General features: G+C 28.2%; 5 protein-coding genes across 5 annotated transcripts; 3 read left to right on the forward strand and 2 right to left on the reverse strand.

The window, feature by feature from the left end:
• The first annotated feature begins 1,203 nt into the window (after positions 1-1,203).
• On the forward strand, positions 1,204-2,440 carry LOC141525997 (uncharacterized). Its single transcript, XM_074240706.1, has 4 exons — positions 1,204-1,300; positions 1,389-1,522; positions 1,610-1,745; positions 1,822-2,440. Exons 1-4 carry the CDS (start codon positions 1,204-1,206, stop codon positions 1,950-1,952), a joined length of 498 nt encoding a protein of 165 aa, XP_074096807.1. The 3' UTR covers positions 1,953-2,440.
• A 4,157-nt stretch (positions 2,441-6,597) lies between these two features.
• On the forward strand, positions 6,598-10,559 carry LOC141525998 (ATP-dependent DNA helicase pif1-like). The gene is made up of 4 exons (XM_074240709.1): positions 6,598-7,145; positions 7,379-8,646; positions 9,900-10,051; positions 10,419-10,559. The coding sequence occupies exons 1-4, from the start codon at positions 6,598-6,600 to the stop codon at positions 10,557-10,559; spliced, it is 2,109 nt and encodes a 702-aa protein (XP_074096810.1).
• Positions 10,560-16,126: 5,567 nt separating this feature from the next.
• Positions 16,127-17,547, reverse strand: Mrps6 (mitochondrial ribosomal protein S6). The gene is made up of 3 exons (XM_074240772.1): positions 17,356-17,547; positions 16,941-17,245; positions 16,127-16,324 (listed from the first exon to the last, which is right to left on the reverse strand). Exons 1-3 carry the CDS (start codon positions 17,398-17,400, stop codon positions 16,219-16,221), a joined length of 456 nt encoding a protein of 151 aa, XP_074096873.1. The 5' UTR covers positions 17,401-17,547; the 3' UTR covers positions 16,127-16,218.
• Positions 17,548-18,593: 1,046 nt separating this feature from the next.
• Ksh (transmembrane protein 167A-like protein ksh) lies at positions 18,594-20,224 on the forward strand. Its single transcript, XM_074240773.1, has 3 exons — positions 18,594-18,788; positions 19,808-19,917; positions 20,014-20,224. The coding sequence occupies exons 1-3, from the start codon at positions 18,786-18,788 to the stop codon at positions 20,117-20,119; spliced, it is 219 nt and encodes a 72-aa protein (XP_074096874.1). The 5' UTR covers positions 18,594-18,785; the 3' UTR covers positions 20,120-20,224.
• A 232-nt stretch (positions 20,225-20,456) lies between these two features.
• LOC141525999 (uncharacterized) lies at positions 20,457-25,979 on the reverse strand. Its single transcript, XM_074240710.1, has 6 exons — positions 25,337-25,979; positions 25,006-25,216; positions 23,631-24,351; positions 23,117-23,451; positions 22,541-22,951; positions 20,457-20,470 (listed from the first exon to the last, which is right to left on the reverse strand). The coding sequence occupies exons 2-6, from the start codon at positions 25,034-25,036 to the stop codon at positions 20,457-20,459; spliced, it is 1,512 nt and encodes a 503-aa protein (XP_074096811.1). The 5' UTR covers positions 25,037-25,216; positions 25,337-25,979.
• Positions 25,980-26,064: the final 85 nt, after the last annotated feature.

A 26,064-nucleotide genomic window follows, 5' to 3' on the forward strand; every position in this document is an offset into this window, starting at 1 on the left:
ATATATATATATATATATATATATATATATATATATATATATATATATATATATATATATATAATGAAAATGGTCTTCGTTTGAGGCTCAATCACGCTTAAACCACTGATCGTATCGACATGAAACTACCACCATTCGATGCGAAATTTTTCCTAGATGGTTTATGGCTATTTATTTTTAGAATTCTAACGTTCCTTCATTTTTTTATTGCTGTTTTACTTTTATGAACATTTATCCCGCTAATAAAAACAAAAGACAAGCGTTTTCTCTTGATTCTTTTGTTTTCATGGATTTCAACGGAGTTTACTAAACGGATAATGTTCTTTTACATTCAGCTAAGAATCTACTTACAAACTTTCACGCATCCACCCACCAACTCCCACGCACCCCTGCACACCTACTCTCATTTTTTGATAAAAATAAAATGCCGTATCTATGATCGAGTATCACTTGAGAACGGCTGAACCGATTGGGTTAACTTTTTTTTTGTTGTCTTCAGAATTGTCAGGAGAATATTTATAGGTAAGAAAATTTTAAAAAATTCTGCTAAAACGTTAAAAATTTCGATGATAATCGAAGTATTGCAATTTCTATAGTTACTCATCACGAAATCTCGGGAACTATAGGACTTAGAAATGTGAAACTTGGTAGGAATATTACTTTCGTTATGTAGAGGTCAACTAAAAACGGATTTTAAGAAATTCATCCCCCAAAGGGGATTGCGGGGGCGTTAACAATGAACAATTCCCGTTTTTAAACTATAACTCCTATAAATTCCAAATTTGGTAGGAATCTTCTGTAAGAGATGTAGAAATAGTCTATGAACGAATTTTACGGTAGCTCACCCCACAAGGGGTTGCGGGGGTGGTTTAACAATGAACATTTTTATTTTTTAAGCCATAACTCCTACAGACTCCAAATTTAGCTAGAGTCATCTATATGTGATGCAGAAATAATCTAAGAGCAGATTTTACAACAACTCACCGCTGAAAAAGTTTCCGGTGGTGGGTGTTAAAATGTGAAATTTCTATTTCCAAACTGTAACTTCTACAGACTACAAATGATTATTTTTTACTGTTTAAATAGAAAAGGTTAAAGTTAATTGTTTTTTTTTTTATTTAATTAATTTCATTTGTTTTTATATAACCTAATTAATCTTATGATAAAACGTCAGTTCATAAGGGGTTGAGAAGTGAAATAAAAATGTCCGACAGAGAAAGTATTGAAAGTTTATGTTCGTGTGCTGACTATGTGTTTGGTTCTAAAAACTGGTCTCATGAGATAAAAGCTCAAACTTTAGGTAAGTAATGATTTGTAAAATATATTGATATATAATTAAATTGTAAATTACAAATTTTTATTAATAATTCGACATTAACTATCAAAAGAATCAAGAAAGTCTTATATTGGATGTCTCACAACAGTCCGAATCACTTTAAGTGACAGAAGATTCCATGAAGGGATTGGTTACTTTGAAGAATACGATAATATAAATGAATTTTCCTTTGCAGAGATTAGAGAGGTAAATGTGCATAAAAAATAAAATAAAGTGATGATAAAGTTCAAGAGTTAATTATAAATGTAATAAAAATTACTTGAATTTATCTAGAAATCGTTAATTGACGGAATTTACAACGCTTTATTATACTTTCAAGAAATACGAACTTACTTTGAGAGAAAAGAACAAGAACGAATGATGCGTTTGGTTAAACAGGCTAAACAACAGCAGGAGTGGAAATTAAAAAGTAATTTTATATTTGTTAATTGAAATATTTATATAAAACATAAAAAATAAATTTAATTTTAATACAACCCCATCAGATGAAAAAAACATCGCGACGGAATCAACTGAGATAGAAGACGAAGAAGTCATAAAAGGAAGAGTAGGTGAAGAAGTGGATAAGGAGAAGAACGGAGGAACAAGGGAAAAAAGGAGAAGATTGAAAAAATAAAGGAAGAAAAATGATTAAAAAAATAAAGAAGGAAGTTAGAAAATGTCGAGAAAATAATATTATTGATCTACATTGACGTACATTTAGCTCTAAATTTCGGTTCATTTTCAAGCTACCTTCTCTATTTTTAAAAAAATATTAATGTTTATTATTGTAATTGTAATAAGATTATTTAATATAAGTGCAGCAGTGATAGCTATGCAGCTGGCGTATGATTCAGTTGATCACCCAATCTATGCAGCTTTTAGAGTGGTTAGTACTTTGATGGGTGATCTTCTTAAGAATACGATTGGCCTGCATGAACATCATTGTTGTTAGGTATAAGTTAAAGGCTCATTGATCACTACAATGCAGAATTTTAGTGATTAATGAAAATTTGCCTATCACCGATTGTACTGGCGTGAGTTTTCTCTGTGGTTTCCTCATGTCACTGTGTTCCGCCGTGTAATGGGACACAGGGTAGATACGGTACAATAAAGCACATGTCGGTCCACAGCCGCAAAATATATATACATACAAATAATTAAATACATTTTGTTTGTCATTGATAAATAATTAATACCGTATATATATATATATATATATATATATATATATATATATATATATATATATATATATATATATATATATATACAGGGTGTCTCAGAAGTCGTGAGCCACCGGACAGGGTGTGGTAGAAAATTGGATTCTGAATAGAAAAGTCCTTTACCATTTTTCGATCAGACCCATAGAAAAATTACTACAAATTTATGAAAATAGACCAATGAGGAGCGCGGTTTAGCGGCAGAACGGTAGGCGCAAGAGCGAGCGAGTGGAAGCGCGACAGGCAATGAGTGCGCGCTCGCTTGCACACGTGTGATATCATTGCTCAGTTATAGCGGGATGCCCGCATGCAATAATAATGATCAATGATACTCCTGTAAATAAAAAAATTAATATTAGAAAAATCATCCCATAGACAGCCCCATAAAATAAAAAATGTGCGATTTTTTGATAATTAAAAATCAAATTTTCGGTGTCACCGAAAAATGAAAAAAAAAAAGCCAACAGTCATATTCAATGATACCCCTGTAATTAAAAAAAAAAAAAAGAAAAGTTATAAAAGTACCCCATACACTCTGAGATACAGCCCCATAAAGCCAAAAATTTGCGATTATTTAATGATGAAATTCAAATGATCAGTGTGCACTTGAAGTTAAAAAAAAGCAATAAAAATAATCAGTGCCACTACTGTAGACCAAAAAAATTGAAAAAAAATAAAAAACTACCCCATAGACAGGAAGATACAGCCCCGTAAAGCCGAAAATTCGCGATTATTTAATAATGAAATTCAAATGATCAGAGTGCACTTGAAGTGAAAAAAAAAAGCAATAAAAATAATCAGTGACACTACAGTAGGTGAAGAAAATTTTTAAAAATAAAAAACTACCCCATAGACAGGGAGATACAGTCCCATAAAGCCAAAAATTGTGCGATATTTCAATAATTAAAATAGAAATTTTCGACGACTACTCAAAATTTCAAATAAAAATCTAGGACTAATAGTTAACTATACCCAAAACAATCAGAAAAAAATTAAAAATTACAAAAACCACCCCATAGACACTAAGATACAGCCTAATAAGCCGAGTATTTCGGGATTATTTAACATAAAATAACTCGGAATAACTCAAAGAAAATTATCTTTCTTTCCAGTTTAACCTTTTTATGAATTAAAAAATCAAAATTTTGGAATCCACCCCATAAACACCGAGAGGCAACCCCACAATGCCACAATTGTTCGATTTTTTATTGATTTAAATTGAAATTCTCGGTGTCTACTCAAAATAAGTAAAAGAAAATTATTGTACTTTTTAATGTTATCTCTGTTATAAAATAATAAATCAAAATTTTAGAATCCACCCCACAGACACCGAGATACATCCCCATAAAGTCGCTATTTGTCGATTTTTAATTGACTTAAATTGAAATTCTCGGTGTCCACTTAAAATAAAGAGCATAAACTCATTCCACTTTCCAATTTACTCTTTTTAATAAATGAAAATATCAAAATTCAAGAATTCACCCCATAGACCCCAAGATACGCCTCCATAAAGCCGCGATTTATCGATTTTTTGTGGATTGATATCGAAATTTTCGGTGTCATATGAAAATTTGAATTTTAATTATTGAAAAATCGCGAATTGTTGGCTTTATTTGGATGTTTGTTAGTGTCTATGTGGTGGATTTTCAAGAGTTAAGTTTTTTTATGTTTTTAAGGGTGTAATTTAAAAGTACAATAGGTTTCTCTTGTTGTTGTTAAATGGACACCAAGAATTTCAATTTCAATTACTAACAAATCACAAATTAGCGGATTTATGGGGTCCTATCTCGCCGTTAATGGGGTGTTTTTTCAAATCTTATTTTTTTTTTTCTTACAAGAGTATATCTGAAAATGAGTTTTCATACTTTTCATTTATTTTCAACGGACACCGAGAAGTAGCATTTTAATTACTAAAAAATCAGAAATTTTCAGCTTAATGGGATCATAATTCGGAGTTTGCGGGGTGGTTTTTAAATAATAATTTTTTTCGATACACAGGAGTTTAATCGATAAGTACAAAAGGTTTCTTTTGTTGATTTTCAATGGGCACCAATAATTTGAATTTTAATTTCTAAGCAATCCCGATTTTCGTGCGTTATCAAGTCATATTTCGGTATCTATGGGGTGTTTTTACAATTTTTTAAATTTGTCTGATGGTCAAAAGTACCACTGATAATTTTGATTGGTATTTTTTTCTATTTCGAATGCACTGTGAATATTTTAATTTTTATGTTAAATAATCCCGAAATACTCGGCTTTATTAGGCTGTATCTTAGTGTCTATGGGGTGGTTTTTTTTTTTTTTTATTTTTTTTTGATTGTTATGGGTATAGTTAACTATTAGTCCTAGATTTTTATTTGAAATTTTGAGTAGTCGTCGAAAATTTCTATTTTAATTATTGAAATATCGCACAAATTTTTGGCTTTATGGGGCTGTATCTCCCTGTCTATGGGGTAGTTTTTTTATTTTTAAAAATTTTCTTCACCTACTGTAGTGTCACTGATTATTTTTATTGCTTTTTTTTTTTCACTTCAAGTGCACTCTGATCATTTGAATTTCATTATTAAATAATCGCGAATTTTCGGCTTTACGGGGCTGTATCTCCCTGTCTATGGGGTAGTTTTTTTTTTTTTTTCAATTTTTTTGGTCTACAGTAGTGTCACTGATTATTTTTATTGCTTTTTTTTTAACTTCAAGTGCACACTGATCATTTGAATTTCATCATTAAATAATCGCAAATTTTTGGCTTTATGGGGCTGTATCTCAGAGTGTATGGGGTACTTTTATAACTTTTTTTTTTTTTAATTACAGGGGTATCATTGAATATGACTGTTGGCTTTTTTTTTTTTCATTTTTCGGTGACACCGAAAATTTGAGTTTTAATTATCAAAAAATCGCACATTTTTTATTTTATGGGGCTGTCTATGGGATGATTTTTCTAATATTAATTTTTTTTTATTTACAGGAGTATCATTGATCATTATTATTGCATGCGGGCATCCCGCTATAACTGAGCAATGATATCACACGTGTGCAAGCGAGCGCGCACTCATTGCTTGTCGCGCTTCCACTCGGTCGCTCTTGCGCCTACCGTTCTGCCGCTAAACCGCGCTCCTCATTGGTCTATTTTCCTAAATTTGTAGTAATTTTTCTATGGGTCTGATCGAAAAATGGTAAAGGACTTTTCTATTCAGAATCCAATTTTCTACCACACCCTGTCCGGTGGCTCACGACTTCTAAGACACCCTGTATATATATATATATATATACAGGGTGATTCAGAATGACCTTCACAGCGAGAAACTGTTGATAGAGGAGACGATTCTATGAATAAAGTTCCTTAGTCGCTTTTCGATATTCTCAATAGTTTTTGAGTTATTCAAAATGTAAATTGACCAATCACAGACAAGCTTTAGAAATTAAAAAAAAGTAAAAAAGAATAATAAATAAGTTAAGTAACACTGCCACAGCAGACTTCAAGTTAAATGATATTTATTTAATTTGAAAAGTTCGATTTCTCACAGAAAAAAAAAACAAAATATGCAATTACAACCTAGAACGTATTTGTATATTTTTTTTTATCTTTTCCTTTTCACAGAAAACATTATTGACTTAAGATGATGCAATTATTAAAAATATAACTTCCGGAGAATTGACAAAATAAATTACGTATTTTTAAATATATAAACTTCAACCAAGAATAAAGAAAAAAATTTAAACTAATAAAATTGTCTTACTGAAATAATAGCAATTTTAAACAGACAAAAATATAGATATAGACAATACATAAAATAATTATTGAAAAATCTCTGATTTTGCTTGCTCGGTCTCGCTCAGGACTTCGCTAAGCGCTTAATGTACGTCATAGCATATTTGCGAGACTCTCAGCGAGACGGCCAGCGAGATGTCCAGCAAGACGTCCTGCGAGACACTCAGCGAGACGTCCTGCAAAACAGCTAGCGAGATGTCCGGCGAGACGGTCAGCGAGATGTTCATTGAGACACTCATCGAGACGGTCAACGAGTCTATTTCACGGAAGAAAATGCCGCTCAAAAAGCTATGAATCCATCAAACACAACATTAACAGCTTTTTTCAACTTATGTGCAACAGATAAGTTCGCAAAAACATTATTATACAATGAAGTTCCGCAGTTTTATACTTGGAATCAATCTACAAAGCAATTTTACAGAAGAAAACAAGGAATAAAACATCCTTCAGTCGCTGGCATATTTTCTACTAGCGCACTAGGAAGGGTATATACTGTTCATCCAAGTAATAGTGAATGCTACTATTTACGAATGCTGATTCACGTAATTAAAGGACCAACATCGTTTCAAGCAATTAAAACCATCGATAGTCAAGAGTGTCAAACGTACAGAGAAGCATGTTTCAAACTTGGTATGCTTGAACATGATCAACATTGGAACGACACGTTGACAGAAGCATCTGAAACATGTCATCCACACCAAATTCGAACTCTGTTTGCAATAATTTTAACTACCTGTGCACCTTCTAATCCAAAAGATTTATGGGAAAAACATAAAGAGAGTATGAGCGAAGACATATTGCTACGAGAACGTCAAGACAATCCAAATCTTGATGTACAGTATTCGAAAGACATTTTTAACAAATCATTAATATTACTTGAAGATATATGTGGATCAATTAATAATAAAAATCTTGATCAGCTGGGCTTATTCTCACCGAAACGTAATGGATTCAGAGTTCTTGATAGAAATGTCCTGATGGAAAAACAATACGACGTCAACGCTTTACACATTTATGTAGAGACTCATGAAAAACTCTTAACAAACGACCAAAGACTTGCGTATAACTCAGTTATGGATTATGTGCAAAAAAAAAAAATGGTGGACTTCTTTTTCTTGATGCACCAGGAGGCACAGGAAAAACTTTTCTGCTAAACTTGATACTCGCAGAAGTTCGAAGAACGCACGAGATTGCTTTGGCTGTGGCATCATCGGGAATCGCAGCTACATTACTTGATGGAGGACGCACGGCGCATTCAGCTTTTAAGCTGCCATTGAATTTAAATGTAGTAGAAAGTCCTATTTGTAACATTGGAAAAGCATCTGGAATGGCAGCTGTATTGAAGGAATGTCAACTCATTATTTGGGATGAATGCACTATGGCTCATAAAAAAGGTCTTGAAGCACTTGATCGGACTCTACGAGATTTCCGAAACGATCAACGTATAATGGGTGGAGTTGTGATATTGCTTGCCGGTGATTTCCGTCAAACATTGCCTGTGATTCAACGATCAACGCCAGCAGATGAGCTGAACGCGTGCCTCAAATATTCGTTTCTTTGGAAATACGTGAAAAAAATTACGCTATCGACCAATATGCGTTTGAATTTACTCAACGATGACTCTGCAAGAACATTTGCCAAACAACTTTTGGATATGGGTGATGGTAAGCTTCCGGTTAATCCTAAATCACAGGAAATATCATTTCCACAAAATTTCTGTCAACTTCAGTCATCAATAGAAGATCTTGACAATAAAGTTTTCCCGAACATCGCCAGTAACTTTAAAAATCATGACTGGCTTTCTGAGCGTGCTATCTTAGCTCCCAAAAATGATGATGTAAATAAAATAAATGATAGAATTCAATTAAAAATTCCTGGTGAAGCTGTAGAATATAAATCCATTGACACAGTTACGGAAGAAAATGATGCTATTAATTATCCAATCGAATTTCTTAATTCATTAGAACCTTCTGGAATGCCACCACACAAGCTGACGTTGAAAATTGGATCTACAATACTACTACTTAGAAATCTAAATACTCCAAAATTATGTAACGGAACTAGGCTTGCTATTAAACAACTTTTGCCAAATTTGATTAAAGCAACGATAATTATTGGAAAATTTAAAGGAGATGTTCTGATTCCGCGCATTCCGATGATTCCTACTGATTTACCCTTCACATTTAAACGCTTGCAGTTTCCGATCCGTCTTGCTTTTGCAATGACGATTAACAAAGCTCAAGGCCAGTCGCTGCAAGTTACTGGATTGAATTTATCGAGTCCATGTTTTTCACATGGACAACTATATGTTGCTTGCTCAAGATTAGGAAATCCAAAATGTTTGTATATTTATACGCCAAATAATAAAACAAAAAATATTGTATATCCCCTTGCTTTACAATAAATAAATAATCTATTTTATTAAAAGAATAAACAAAATTGTATCTTTAATGTATTTATATGATAAAATAACCTGAATTTCTGCATTTTTGAGGATTCATAGATTTTGGTAGGATAGTTCAGTCGTTGCGTTAAGGGATTATATCCAGTTAGAATTAAAAAAAAATTTTTTTTTAATATATTTTCGGAATGTACATGTATTTAAGTACATTCTCTAAAAATTTCAAATTGATCTGGCAAATGATCACAAAGATAAACACATATTTATTAGAAAAAAATTTATAAGTTTAAACTAATTTTTCTCAAAATGATGTTTTTAAAGCCGGTGAGGAAAATTTCTCCGAAACGGCTGGACCGATCGGCTTGAAATTTTCACACAATCTTCTTAGATACTTCTGTCAGGTAATGATCGTAGGAATAAGGTTTATGACAATAATTTCGATTTTTTAAGCCACTTTAAAATGTAAATTTTCGAAACTAATATTTTTGTAATTACATTGCGAATTCTTTAAATAAATTAAATTCGCTATATACACATTTATTCTATGTAATTATTTAATAAAAAGCCTCTTCACAAAAAATTCACAAAAAACACGTTTTTTCGGACTTACAAGTGGATATAACCCCTTAAATTATCAGAGTTTTGGAATATCACGCTAGAAGTTATTTTTTATTTAGCAATTATTTTTTTTTTAAATAAATGAATGTTAGCTAAAAGTTTAATATCGACTGTAAACATTAAATTAGGTTAATAAAATTATAAAAAAATCATGTTTGATGGTGTTAGAATTTAATTGTATTTATAATTTGAATTTTTTCAATAACGTTAGAAATTTGATGTGCATAAATAATGGATCAAAAAAGTTTATCATTAGAATGGCTGGCAATGCAAGAAGATTATGTGTTTGGTTCAATAAATTGGTCGCATGATATTATGTATCAGATTAACAGTAAGACAAATACAGTATATTCTTCTAAATTTTTTCGTGAAAAATATTAAACTATCAATTAGGTGTCGAAAATTAAAATAAATAGTTAGTGATAAGAATAGCTGTTAAAAACTTAGTCATTGAAAATATATTCGATATCCCTTATTAAATAAAAGGATTTAAAAGTATTTAATATGATTTGATATTTACTAAGTGTATTATTTTTACGAAGTGGATTTCTATTAAGTGTATTCTTTTCTTAGATTATGTCGAAGAAAGAGAAGACGGTACTGTATTGGTTGGATGTTCCACATTTGTAAAAATATGTTTACGTTCAGGAAAATTCCATCAAGGAATAGGATTTCATGAGAGCATATCGAATACTATTGGCGAAGCAACGATGCAAGAGCGAACAGTGATTAATTATCATTTTTATTATTTATTTATCTAACTTTTTAACATCCCGCTAAGAAAATTGAAAATTTTCAAAAGTTGGGAAGTTATTGGTTTTACCCCGTTTTGTAAAATTTGAGTTTCCAACAATTGTTGACGTTTTGACATCCTAGAAAGCTGCCACGAATGTTTTCGCGATGATGTCTGTATGTGTTTGTCTCTGTATGTATGTATTTATGTGTGTTGCCGTGTGTAAACTATTTATATTACTTTTAAACGACTTCAAAATCGGTTTGTTCATTGGAAAGTTAATTCAATTTAAAATTTCATAAAATAATTTTTTTTTTAATCAAGTTTTTATTTTTTTAATTAATATATTATTATTTTAGATATCATTCAATCAAGCATTTTATAATGCATTAATGTTCTTTAAAGAAATGCGAGATCACTTGGCACAAGAAGGATTTAAAAAACAAGAGCGACTAAAAAAACAATTAAAAATGAAGCTTGAATGGGAAAAAAAGAATTAAAATATATTTTAGTAATCCAGTCTCTGATATTTGACAAATAGATAAATGAATTATACAAGTTCAATATTAATTTAGAGCATCATCAAGTGAAACACAAAATTAATTATCTGCATAAGAAAGTTGAGAGAGATAGATTGTTTTGTTTTTTATTATTTATTATATTCATTTGTTTTAAACCTTTAATTGCAATCTACGATAATTTCATTAAATAACATTAACGTTTTGTAATTGGCATTTATTGATAATTTACTATAAAAATAGTTGTCATTAATAATTTTATACGAAAATTAAAAATAAAAATGATAATCAGCAATGTACGAAGTCGAGGCAGAGTTATTCGGGTTCATTGTGTCTTTGAGTAAGTGATCGGTATAAAATAGCTTATTTTTTTATAACCCTCAGATATTTTTATTTAATTAATATTATTATTGGTCAAATTATCATTATTCAGCTTCGAAGGCCACATTTCATTAATTTATGGATTCCGGAAGTATGATAATATTGATTATTTTGTCTTTACGTTATCTGGAGGAGCTGGAATAAAGTATACTTTTTTTATTCGAGTTTGTTCTTTTTCTCAATCACTCACATTGCGTGAGAACCAAGTAATTTATAAGTCTTAGAATAATCAATTCATGAAATCATAATTTGTTAAACTTTTAACCTTTATTTATTTCACAGGTTATAAAAATTAATAGGGCAGTTGCTTTCACCGGCGAAACTCCTTTTATTACTGATGTTTTGGTATCTTTTTTCAAATTTAGAGTTCAAAATTTCAATCAAATTGAGATTTCTAGCAATTTTGTAATACAAGAGCTACCTTGGTATGAAGTTGAAAAAGAGTATTGGAAGGAGAAATCAATGATGATTTATAAACATTTAGTATTATTGATAATTGTTCAAGCTTTTAAGTTATATCTTTGCATCTTATATTATGTGATATTATCATTGTTATTTTATGGAAAATAAAATAACCATCTGTTAAATTTAGTTAACGTTATTTTTTTTTTTTTTAATATATATATATATATATATATATATATATATATATATATATATATATATATATATATATATATATGTACGTAATTCATTGGACTATACTACGACTGACAGTTAATGGTCATTATTAGTAATAGTGAATTAATCATAGATTAATTTGTTTTTATATGGGTAAAGTTAACGGTAATTGATATCAAATTATATTGAGGTTAATATAAAATCAAATTATACACCACGGATTGATTAGAATAAATAATCTATGATTATAAATACCAATCGGCTGAAAAATACCTGCTAGAGTCAGCTAAATATTGAAAAAAAGCCACAGCGAAGCGTGGCCGGGTCAGCTAGTATATATATATATATAGGAGACTTTCTATAGATATAGTCACTCATCACGATATCTCTGGAACTATACGACCTAGAGACTTGAAATTTAGCAAGAATATTCCTTTCACGGAGTAGAGGTCAGCTAAGAACGGATTTTATGAGATTCCACCCACAAGGGGGTCTGCGGGGGCATTAACAACGAAAAATTCCCGTTTTTAAACTATAACTCCTATCGACTTCAAACTTGGTAGGAATCTTCTGTAAGAGATGTAGAAATAATCTATCAATGAATTTTACGATATCTCACCCCACAGAGGGTTGCGGGGGTAGGTATTAACAATGAAAATTTTTAATTTCCAAGCTATAGCTTCTATAGACTCCAAATTTAATAGAAGTCGTCTACATATGAAACAAAAATGATCTAAGAATGGATTTTACACCGAATCACCTCCAATAAAGATCGCGGGGGTGGGTGTTAACAATAAAAAATCATAATTTTTAAAATATAGCTTCAAAAAGCTGCAAATTTGGTACGGATCTTTTATTTGTCATGCAGAGATCATCTCAATACGGATTTCAATAAATTCTACTTCCGATTCGATGGAATGTGGAACCTGTGCAAGTCAAAATAATACTCCAATTGAATTTCAAGTCTAGATCTAAAACTACAATTCTATAAAGTGCCCAGCGGAGCGAGCGGGCGGGCAACTATATATATATATATATATATATATATATATATATATATATATATATATATATATATATATCAGCTCAAAATATCACATAAATTATATTTTGAGCTCAAAAATCTCAAAAATGTTACTAGTACAATTTTAAGCGCTCAGGTATGGAATTAGCGGGAAGTTGCAGGGATGGCCTTTAGGGTGAACCGTTTTCCTAATTTTTTTCTAGCAGAAAACGGTGCAAAATTGCGTGAACAAGGATTTCTATAATATATGGCTAAATCTGACACAATAGTGTATGTTGTATTCGTCCGAATCCCGCAGAGCAGCAAAGTAGCGCTCGATTGTTTAAGCACTTTATTAACTTTAAAATTTAAGTTTAATAAAAGCTTTATTAGCTTTAACTTAAAAATTTCTTGACTGGAGAACAAAATTCTTGGCTCAAGAAAATTTTCGGGTGCCTGAAGGAAAACCGAAGTTGTGTTGGCTGGAGTAAAAATTTTTCTTGAAATTCTATGTTTGGTGGAAGGAATTTTTTCTTAACTCAAATGATTATAAATAATTGATACAATAAATTTTCATATTTGATCAAGATTTTTCGATATTTTAGGGAAGCAGTGCCACCTACTTCAGCTAAGAAAAAAAATGTTCTCACCTTCAGAAAATTCTTCTTTTGAATATTTGATACCCATTTTACATTATTTTAGCGTGCAATTATACATTTTAAACGACAAAAAATAATTCAATATTATTTTATCTTTCCATTTGACATGTTAATCAATAAAAATATTAATGCAAATTCACTTCTATCGAGATATTTAATTTTTTGGAGCAAAAGAGAAATTTTGTTAAGACAAGAAAATTTACTTCTATTAAGAACAAAATTTTAGGGAGCAAGAGGCTGAATTTTCTCAAAACAAGAAGATTTTCTTGACTTGAATAAATTTTCTTGGATCAAGATAAGTATTTCTTAAAACGAGAGAATTCATTTGTTAGAATAAGTGAAATTTCTTGTGTCAAGAAAAAATTTTTTTTTCGCAAGAGATTATAATTAGGAAGAAAAATGTTTTGATATTTTTTTCAATTTATTTCGTAGTTGGGAAAATTAGAATAAAATCAAGAAAAAACGTTATTCGGCCACACCCGACATGGAAAGGTAGATTTCTTGTTTAAATATTGAAAAAAACTCGTTATTAAAAGGCAACAATGTCGTAAAATTTATTTTTTATTATATTTTTGTAAATAACGATGTAAGACCGACTACAACAAATAGATATTTAAAGACATCTACCTAAAAAATAGAATTTACAACAGATGAGTCGTTTGATGATAAAAGCTAATAGTCAATTTACTCTTGATGTTTTTTAATTTTTTTAACTGCGAAATAAATTTAAAAAAGTATCAAAAAGCGACGAAAAATAGCTCAAATTGAAGATAATTATGTGAATTTTAATTTAAATTTGATAGATTTAAGCAATATTTTTCAGAATAGCAGAAAATTTTACGAAATCTCATCCAGAGGGGAAGGGGCGTCGAAAAATTCTCAAAAATGCCTCACGTAATTTGTGGACGCCCCCTAACTTGCGTAAATGATAATTTCGTGATGATCAAAAGTCGAAATTATTTTTAAAACCTGTCATTTTTATTTTAATTTCTGACTTGAAACTAAAGTCCAGAGTATATTTATCTTTGATGTGCTGATAACAGAACCCTGAAAATGAGTTGATTCTTATCAACTCTCTTTTCAAACGTGCATCAACAGTCATAGCTCTCAAGTAACACTCTTTGTTCATATATGCATATCAAAATTAATATTCAATACTGCCAGGCACTTCCGGTTAGCGACAACTTCCGCCAGACGCTTTAAAGCTTATCACTAAATAACAAGATCTTACTTAGTCTAAATCGCAATTTTTAGATACTACGCTCATATAACTATTTCAACACTTTTTGTAAGCAGCAAAACCAATTTAACGGATTAAACGTTTAATAAAATTATTTAAACTTTAGCAATTCAGGCAATTTTTAAATCTTCTATTTGTTTAAATCGTATGGCCTGCTAAAGCGCTACCAAAAACAAAAAGTGTAGGATCTTTTTTTTTTTTCTACCATACTTGAAAAAAGGCCATTCGGCAGCTGAAATGGAAGTAGATTTCTAGTAGATCTTTAATGATGATTATCATTTTCAAGAATAAGATGTATAAAACATATATTTCGACGGGGAGGATGGTGTATATGTATAATATACATATACATATACATATACATATAATATACATTGTATATAGATATATATTTTCTGAATAGTTCCGTCATGAGGACCAATGCAATAGTTAAATTTCTATGAAATCTACTAAAAAATTGGTTTTATTGAAGAATAGAATCGATAAAATTCATGAGCTATCTATTTCTATTTTCTATTTTCGGAAATTTCTGAGCATAAAAAGTTTACTAACACTAGATGATTAATTTATAAGTGAGATAAACCAATTGTTTAAAAAAAAAAAAAAAAATCAATCACATAACTTCTGACCTTATTTTGACTAAAATCTGACCTAAAGTTTATGTTATTCTTAACTGTGTAATGGTTATACTAATAATTCAACCCTTTATTCGTCTTTCGAAAAAAAATATCTATTTTTTTTTTAATTTTTTAACTGCAATTTAATAATGTGTGTTTTGAGAAAATTGATTAGACATTGAAATGAATCAACATGGAAGTTTGAAAGTGATTTAAAAAAAAAAATATTTTTAATTTTAACTGAACTACTTTACAAAAAAATTAAATTTCTACAAGAATGCTCTAATCAGTGATACTTGTGACTGTCCGGGAAAAAAGGTAATTAACAGTCTTTAAAGATTAAGAACAAAATTTTCTTAAAAATCTTAAATTGAAAAATCGCAAATTGGACTTACGTAATTTGGAGCTCTAGCTTTTTAATATTCAGTCAATTACCATCTAAATAAATTTTTTTTTATAGAAAATTTTACTCATAATGAGAATCTCACAAAAAATGTTATTTCTTTCTTAAACTTTCTTAAACTTTAACTACTTCTTCATTTCAATAATGAACATGATTTATCGAATTATTTTTGTAGAAATATAAATTACTTACAAACAGTTCTAGTAAGAATGAAATAAAAATAAAATTCTTTTGAGTGAATAATTCTGACAAAATTTTTCTTTATAGAAACCCGTAACCAATTGTTTGTGATATTTGATTTCAAATTAGAAAATTAACTTTTAAAACACTAGCACAATTTTGAAAATAGTACATTTCAATTTAAAAAAAATTTTCTTTCTAACCCAACATAACTTTTGATATTATGAAACCGAAAAAAATAACATTTTTAGAAATATTTTAATAAATTTATAAACCTTCAAGCTGAACGCATTTTTGAAGCTCCAGCTGAATATTACACCGTTCGCAGAAACTTTTCTGAACAAATACATATAATATTGGGATTTCTTACATCTTCAAATAATTATAATTATAATGTAAAACAATTATAATGCTGTAGGTGTTGCATAAATTCAATAAGCAAGAATTTGCGAAAAAAAGTTTTATTTTCAATAGGTACTCACTTATTTTCTAACATCTTCAACATTAATTTTTTAATTCAAATTTTATAATTATTACTTATCTTTGGAATGGATTATAATCTAATCCAGAATTATATTTAAACTCAATTGTGTGTCCCGTTTTAGATTTTGCTGCAATATTCATTAATTTTTGGACTTCAGGTCTGGAAAATGAAAATCAACGGTTAGAGAAATTAGAAGAAAAAAATGTTTATACTATAATTTATTCTAGAAATAAAACATTTCAGTCGCGATAAGCACAGACATGTTAATTATGTGAGTTTATGGAAAATTGAAGGTATGCATTTTTTTTTAGAAGTTAATATTTTCATTCTGTTTCAGAAGATTTAATCGCGAATTATTTTTTATAAGAGACAATATTATTCGAAAAATTAATTTAATCAAAATAAAAACATTACATATTCAGAAAAAAATTTTTTCAATCTAGATATAGATATCTAAATGTGACAGTTGGGATATTCACATGATTACTCAATTTTTCCAAATCTGTAGAACCATGAGAAATAAATTTAGGAGAGTTTTTGTTTTGTGCAACTTTTTATCGTTAAAACTTTAAAATAGATTTTGTTTTTGTCTTAATTTTCGTGAAAGAAATTAACAAAATCTACCTTATAAGAGTCAAACATGAGCAAGTAATTTTTTTAAAGTATTAAATTCAGAAAAATTAATTTTATAAATTCTTAAAGATGTTTTCAAACATTAAAAAAACAAAATTTGTCAATAGATTAAAAATATAAAATAATAAATGATAATATTTACCTGTATGGAGGAGGTAACATTTCCTCATGCCAGGTACATTGTGGTTGTTCTTTATCATCAGGTTTTTTATAAATCCTGCTTCTAATGATATCGATGTCACGACCATATTCCTCTAATAAATCATCAATTTTTCGAGGAGGAACATCAAAGTGAATAACGTAGTAGTTAGCCTCTCGATGAACCATATTATGATTACTCATTTTATAAGGTGTTGGTTTTTGGCCAAGATTATCTATTTTACGTATGATACCTTTTTTACTAAAAATTGCAGTTGATACTCTCTTCAATGTATTAAAAGTCTCAGGCTATAAAAAATTAAATTAAGAAAATTAATTTCGAATAAATTATTTTACTCCTGAAAATGTGTAATTTTATTTAACACCAAGTAAATAAAAAATAAATGTTAATAAAATACCTTGCTCATTATGCGAAGTACTAAAGGCATTTCGTAAGTCGGCATTGTTGAGGTTGTTTTAATTATCTTTTAACATAAATAAAAGCAATTTTTTTAACTATGTTAATTCTGGTTTGATTATTTATTTATAATAAAAATCATCACTCAATACTCATCCTTGAATTTTAAGAGTGTTTTCATTGATAATCATTGGTTAAATTCACGGATTTATTTGATTCCGGATTCTTCACATTTGTCTCATTTACCGGCGCTTACATTTTTCGTATGCTTGAAAAATTGTTCCAGAATGTGATTGTACTGCCATCTTTTGATCATAAAAAACGCGGAGTAAATTGAAATATTGTCTACAGATTGAATTTTTTATTTATTTATCAAATCTGTAACATGGTGTAGTATGAAAATAAGGGGTTTTTTTTATAAACATATAATTCAAGATATAATGATAATAATAATAATAATAATTATAATTGTAATTTATTGAAAGAGGTCGTAGGACATAGTCCTTTAATGGCCAAAATCATATACAGAGTATACATAATATCCTAAAATTAAATACAGTTCAATATAATTTTAATTAAGTAAAAATCAAAATCAAAATCAAAAAGTGCTAATAAGCTATTATCAAATAATCAAAATAGATTTTTATAACGTTAATGTTAATATTGATAGGTCTCTCAACGTCAATTTTATCATAATAATATAAATTTAATTAATCAAGATTAATTAATAATTAATTTTTAATAATAATAATAATAATAACAATAATAATAACAGTGTTCAGCTACGGTTTAGAAAAAATTAATCCACAAACTTATGATACTGAAATTATCTAACAGACGACTAAAAATATTTAAATTTTATTTATACCTATAAAATTTGTATTTAATATAAATTTTTAAAAGTTAGGTATTTACTATGTTATACTAATAAAAAATTTGAGCGAAAAATCATGATACTAAATTCAGCAGACATCTGAAAATCTTATTGATTTTCATTAAAAATTAATTATAAAAACAAATATTCTGCAAAAATTTGCAATTGTAATTTTAAAAAATTTTTAAATGTGAAATTATTTTTTTTTATTTTTAAAAAATTCACATATAGGCATTTAAAAAATTATGAATATAATCTTTGAAAGTATATTATTTTTAAAAACTTAATTCGTATGTTAAATTTCAAAATTTTCTACTATATCTATCTCTCCGATTTTAACAGTAAGTTGATGCAAATATGACGCCAGTTGAATACTTAAACAGTAATTTTCTCTAACAATGAATTCCCATATTACAACTGTCAACCTAACCAAATTACGATTGTGATCAGCATGTTTTTTGTTTTGATGTGTCCATAAATTAGATTGAAAATGTGTTGTTGAATATTTATTTTTAACTATTTTATAATATTTTCTCAATAAATAAAAACGTCTCACAATGGTAAGACTGATTTTCAATTTAATCGAAATGTTCATTATTAAGAAAGTAACAGCAATATATACATCATTGAATTAGTTATTATTTGTTAGGAATTGTAAAATTCCATTTAATATTCGCCTGTTAATGTAGTAATCAAATTATAATTTTAAGAAATGGTTAAATTTTACGATACTAAAATGATAAGACTACTGATCATGTTTTCATTTAATTCAAAAAATCGATTATCAATAAAAAAAATGCTTTCACAGTTTTTAATAATTTTTACTTGCAAAGTATTTATCTAAATTTTGCTATTGTTTTCTCAATTAATTGAATGACTTTAAAACTAGCAGACATTCATCAAATTTTTTAGTTTTCTCGAAAAGTAAACTAGTTTTTGAAAATTATTTTCGAAAAATACCATTTTTAATTATTAAAAGCATTTAAAGATGAAATTTTTTAAATAAGTTTTTCTTGTAGATAGTTATTTTTAAAAAATTCTGAAATCTATTAGATGTTTTGCAGTTTTAGTAGCATTAAATTGATTGGATTAGAATGAGATTTGAAATTAAAATCATTACTAAAATTAATTGTTTTAAAAAAGTTTTTGTTTGTAAATATCATTTAATTTTTATTCATTTATATTAAAAATATAATAATGTTATTTATTATAATATTAAATGAAAAAATTAATTTTTCAAAATTTTTTACATAATTATATTATGATACCAGAATTAGCATACATTTTAAAATATTTAGGTGTTTCTTAATAGATAAATTATTGAAAAAATTTATTTTCTTTACAAAATTTACCTTAGACCTTTTTTTTAATTCTTAAGAGCGCAAGTTATTAATTTTTCAAGTAATTTATCTCTTGAAAAAATCTCCCGAAACTTTTTCTATGTTTTTAGATTTTAGTATCATATTTAACGCATGATGGTATTTTATGAATTCATTTTCAGAAGCCAATATCACTTTATTTATTCTTCACACGTTATAAGTATAAAACGTGGAAAAGTAATAATTTGTTTATTTTTCAGTCGGCACTATTTAATTTTCAAAGCCTCATGACAGTAATATTATTGTTGATCTGTACATGTGCTTATGTGCGGTCAATAGTGCCTCGTATAATAGATGGAAAAAAAGTTGGGTGTGTATAGTTTCTTCTTCTGCATATTTTTCTTTTATATATTTTAAAATCTATCTGCATGTTTTCATATTATAATAATCAATTATCGATTTACAGAGTCGGGGGTATATTTTGGAAATGTGCAAGAATTGGTGAAAGAAAAAGTCCGTACATAGCGGCTGGTTGTTTATTCATGGCATTTAGTATATTGTTTTCTTCATGAAAAATAAGTAATGGTTTAATTTTTTTTGTACATCTATTTTGTATATTTTTTAAAATTAAACTAATTAATGAATATACTTTGTGAAATAAACCAATTAAATTCAGATTTCTCTTGGTGGATATTTTTTTTCAGCGTATATATATATAAATCAGAACAACAGTTTCGACAATTAATATGTAAATAATGAAAATCAAAGGTAGCATTTAATGATTACTGGCTCAAATTTAAAGTTTTCTTTAGATGAAAAGAGTTTATGTAATTGATCTTAAAATTATCGCAAATGAACTACAGTTAGATAATTAATATCTAAATAAATTGAACCATTATACAATAAATTTTACTCGTGAAAGTCTAAATCAGAGTTAAATTTTTTAATTTTAGTCGATGTATTTCACTGTTTTGATTTTGATTAATATCATAAGAATATTAAAATTTGCTTGCAATTTTTACACGTTTGTTGATTCATAAAAATCATATGTAAAATTATTTAAAATTCTATAATGACGGTGATAATAAGAGGAAAAAAATTGAAATAGTCGAATTTCTTAAAATATAAATAACAAAATCTGCTCTCAAAATATCTATTAGAAGCTTATATTTAATTATATTGAACCATAAAAAAATTTTTACAAAAGCTAGTCAAACTTATCCAACTCTGGTGTTTCTACCTTTCCAAATATATAGAAAAGTTTTTAAATTTTGGAAGTTCGCAAAACCACACCAGTTACAATCAATTAACTTGAATTCAAAAAATAGGTTTTTTTTTTTTAATTTTTTATTTTTCACTTGCCAAATATCTGATTGATTATTAAGAAATCAGAATTTTGTTAAACATTATCGGTGTAACTATAAAATTTTTCTATATGATTTTTTGTCAGGCACGTCGAATAAAAATAGTTTGAGTGAGTAACTTGAATAAATTGTAAAGATTTATCATCAAAGTTAAGGATTCAATTGAAATAATTATATTTTGGTTTTTAAAATCTTTTTCGCTTCTGAGGAATTTATTTATTTTTTTTTTAATTAAAAACAAAATTTTTAAAGGCGCGCAGTAGCCTATCGGATCCGGCCCTTGCTTTCCAAAATGCATTGGACCGGGTTCGAGTCCGGCGTACATCAATGAATATTTTCAATATTTAAGTGTATTATTCTGCTGCACAAAAAGATAAAACAAGTTCCAATCTCAAAAGTTTACCCCCTACCGTAGTCGCTCATGACCTTAGTAGTTTATGCGACTTTAAATAAACAAATTAAAAAAAAATTTTTTTTAAATGTATGTATTGACAGAATCTAAATAGTTATATATTTATATAGATTTTTTATTTTTTTAAATTAATCGATAAATTCTATTAATAATATATAAAAACTTGGATTACACTTAACATTAAATGTATAAAAAAAAAAACAATTGATAGTCTACCATATTGTTTTTTGTAATCTTGAAAAAATGTTCACTAATGCATTACTTAGTGTGTGGTCTATATCGCGAAATTATGATTTAAACTTAATTTTAAGGAGGTCCTTTCGCCGCCAATGTAAAATAAAAAATATTAGATTATAAGTAAATTTAATTTTTTTCTAATAGTTAAGGTCGATATTTATCTAATAGTGAAGTTTAAATTATACTTTACCGGACAAATTTTTGAAAAAATAAAATTTTTAAATGTTAGTATTTGTTCAGAGTCTTACGAGAAAGTCAGACGTCCGCAGTATTTCTCGAATTATACTATCAGTCATGAATTAGATGAAGTAAAAAAAAACTAAAAATTAGATTTTCGGAATATTCAGGTTTCTTTTTTGCAATAAAATATATCAGTTACCGGGATATTTATTGAGAAATTAATATTTAAAAATCACAAAAATTCTCAAGTAACCTACAATAAAATGGGGTCAAAACATTTGGCAACGTTGCGTAGCGCGCGAGCTTCAGACCATTCAATGAATTCAAACTAAACTTTAACGCACTTATATTTTTCATTTATACTTATTAGTTAATTTATTGTTAGCAAATTTTCATATTACCGAATTGAAAAATATAATAATAATTAAAAAATAGCAAATATTAGAATACCATCTGTCTATTTATTTATTTATCATATGATAGGATATACTCACACATTGTTTATTATAATTTTTTTTAATTATTCTCATAAAGTTAGGATACAAATGAGTAAATTAAAAACGATTTTTTTATGAATAGTGTAAATTTAATTATTTTTAAAATTAAAGTTTGATTGTAATAAGGATTCTCATTGAAAGTACATAAAGGTTGTATTTATTGCAAAATTAATAGTAATAATTAAGTACAATTTTATAACAATTAACAATAACATTATTATTCTTTTTTTTGCAAAACTAGTATTAATTTTTTTACAATATTATTTAAATGTTTTGGTGTGTTAGTAACCCGTGGTTTTTTACCAACATTTTCTGACAATAATGATTTTACCCCGGCTTCACCACTTGTAACGAAGGCTTTTTCTAATATTTCTAATGAAATACCGGAATTAGCCATTTTAGTTATGAAAATAGCTGATACCTCAGGTTTTAATTTCATTAAACTTAATTTATTTTTTTCTAAGATAGGATCTGTTTGCTTTTTCTCCAGAATGCTTATTGTCGTTTTAGCCATTTGTTTTACCAACTCATCTTTTACCCCGACAGCTTGCAAAACTTCTTTCAAAAGTCGGACGTCCGTTTCACCATTGTGAGCACCTTCAGTCGAGTTGTCACCAAGAAATTTCAAGGCCAAATTTGTTAGCTTCAATCCGTTTTTTTCTTTTTTAATTTCTGGTAAATGTTTTTTTAGTATAGGTAGAGTGTCTGAAAAACCTTTTACAATAGATAAAAATTCACTCAGTAGATCATAATATTTCAAATGGCGCAATATCATTAAAGCATCAAATCTAAATGCATTGTGAGCCACTAATATTAATTTTTTTTTTGTTTTTTTTAAAAAAGCTATAAAACTTTTTAAACCATCTTTAATAGACAAACTTTCAAGGCAAGTATTATGTAGATATAACTTGTTTTGTTTTATATGAAGTCCTGTTACTTTTGATGCATGATAATTCATTTTTGTAGGAAGCATGTATACATTAAATGTTTTAGTTTTATATGATGCAGATATTTGACATATTTCATCAGAGTTTGAAATTCCAGTGGTTTCTAAGTCAAAAATTACAAGTTCACATTCCATTAGATCACTATTTTCATTAACATCCGTGAAGTTTTTGATTAATTCGGAGAGTCCATCAAGATCACACTCTGTTTGATATGAAGTTCCTTCTTTACGTTCCTTGCTTGCAATTTTACCAGCTCGTTTTTGTTTTCTAAAATATCGGCGACTTTTAAAGCCATACGTTTGAGAAATTTTATATTTCTTAATTCTTGCTTCATCTTTACGTTCTCTGAAGAATTTAGTTTTTTTACCACATGACAGGGATAGTTTATCGTAAACATATTCTATGTATTTTGTGCCATAATTTTTTTGACAAACAGCTGCAGCTACTCTATAGTCGAATGATTCAGATGAGCCATAAAATTTATTTTTGGATGTTTATTTATCACAATGTTGTTAAATGATTCATTGCTTTGCGATGAACCACATGGTGCTAACTTTGATGCATTGGTTGATAGCTTATCAAAGATGTTATTGAGATTTTCGAATAACTTTGGGTCAGTTAAAGGTTGTTTTTTGGGTAAATCTTTGTAAATAAAATTATTGTCTTTTTCGCGGCATTTTAGCCACTCTCCGCATTTATCGTGATTTCCGTATGCATGAGGAACAATATTTGACAAAGCTTCGGCAGCAGCTTCAACATTACCTTTGTTGTGATTTAAAACACGGACAAACATCTGTCCGAAATAATTTACAACCTTAGCAGATAAACCCAATTTATATAAACGTGAATTAAAATTTTTTTTGGCATGATTAGTATCAGACCATTTTTCAACTTCATGCAATGCTTCTCGACGAATTGCTGCTATTGCTGAAGAGTCATCGTCACCGATTAATACAGAAATAATCACATTTTCTTCCTTCAAGAGTTTATTGTTAGTAACTAATTCCACAGACATATCAGGTTCCATAGCTCGTGCAGATCCATCAAAATTTTCACGACAATCGTGATCCCTTTTGGGATGACCGTGTTCACATCTTGAGCATCTTGTTGAACGAGTGTTGTAAGAAATCACTTTACCACTATAATATCCAATCAGTGACGTATATCCTGGAACAAAATTACTTATTTTAACACACATCTTTTTATCGCTGTATATTTAATTAGCGTAAATTAATATGCAATAATGGTATGATCGTATGACATCAATATACCGTTTTTACTATTGTAAGAATGACCTGATGCTCGTTTAGTCCATGCAGAATCTCTAGAAGCTTTTATAGGTGTTGGAGTAGGAGAGTCAGTAGGATTAGGATTCTCAATAGGATTGTGAGTAACCAAAGGAGTATCACTGGAATAGCCACACAGTATATAATAATTTATTAGTTGTTAGAAAGTTACCTTTTATAAAACCGTCATGGTGTTGTATTTATTACCAATTCAAACAGTTAGTTTTTTATTGAAAATAAATTCAATAAATTTTTTGGTGATTTTAATTGGATGTTTCCTGTTAAATAATTGTTGATCAATTAAAATGTATTTATTTTTCATCATTTACAAATCATGTAATTAAATTAAAAGCGAAAGTGAATAAAAAAAGAAACCCTTTTTATCAGATATAGAAAGATAACAAATTAATTAACAGTCGAGTGTTTAAAAAATCATGCATATTTTTAAGTAATAAGTAGAAATAATTGATGTTTATTCAGAAATTATGTTGATATTAATAATTTTTATAAAATTATTTGAGTTAAGTTTACGTACGTTGTATCAGAGGATTGTGTTTTATCAGCATCTATTGTTAATTGTTTTTCTAGACGTATGAAGTCTCGACAACTATCCTCGGCCACCTGTTCAATAGCTGCTCCAACAATTCTTTCATATCTTTTCAGCAATGCACTGTTTATTATTGGTATATCTAATGCAGAAAGAATTGTGTTGATCTGAGCTTCTCCAATCCCTGCATCAATGATAGCTGAAATTTTTACATTAAATAATCAGTGTTGATAAATGAAAATTCTTATAAATAATATTTAACTATACGTATATGTACATTCACGTAGAATACGTATTTATTTAATTAATTAATACTTACCAAAAGCTAGTCTCAAGTTTATGTCAAATTGTTTGTGATTTGTATCATTGGTTTTAAAACTGCTTGTATTAACTAAGTAAATGTTTTTACATTTCGTACACTTCACATGAAAAATACTTGCTAACCCCAAAATTTCCTCTTTGACAATGTGTTTTAAACTTAATTGTAAATTGCATTTATTACACCACAATTCATAAGCAATAGATTTAACATCAATCACTCGGTTACTGACATGAATGTAAATATCTTCAGGAGCTGGATTTTCTTCAAGTTTTTTTTTTTTTTGCACTCACAACATTATCGAGCCATTGCTTACGTTTGAGACTCACAAATTTACCAGCATTCTTGCCATGAGACATTCGAATGTTATGGTTATGACTAAACATTTTTAATTAATTTATTTATTTACACTGACTGCAAAAACTTAAACATGGTTAAGGTTATGCTGTACAAATGAAAATGTAAACAACCGAATACAGCGTTGCCAAATCACGGACAGGTTACTAACAGCTGATTTACAAGAGTCAATTTAATTTTTGTATTTAACTATTTTTTTTTTTTATTTTCAAAATTTCAACGATTAATGCCTCATATACTGTTTATTTTTTAATTTTGGGAATTTTTATGGGTTTTTTATTTGAATTTATCGAATATTGACTACTACAGTTATTTTGACTCAACTGGAGCGAAAGGATATCCTTAAATTAGTTTCTTAGAGTTATCATTTT

Source organism: Cotesia typhae, unplaced genomic scaffold (genome assembly GCF_013202065.1).
Source record: "Cotesia typhae breed Kobodo isofemale line unplaced genomic scaffold, CoteBio_Ctyphae contig_30, whole genome shotgun sequence".
Classification (NCBI taxonomy): Eukaryota; Metazoa; Arthropoda; class Insecta; order Hymenoptera; family Braconidae; genus Cotesia; species Cotesia typhae.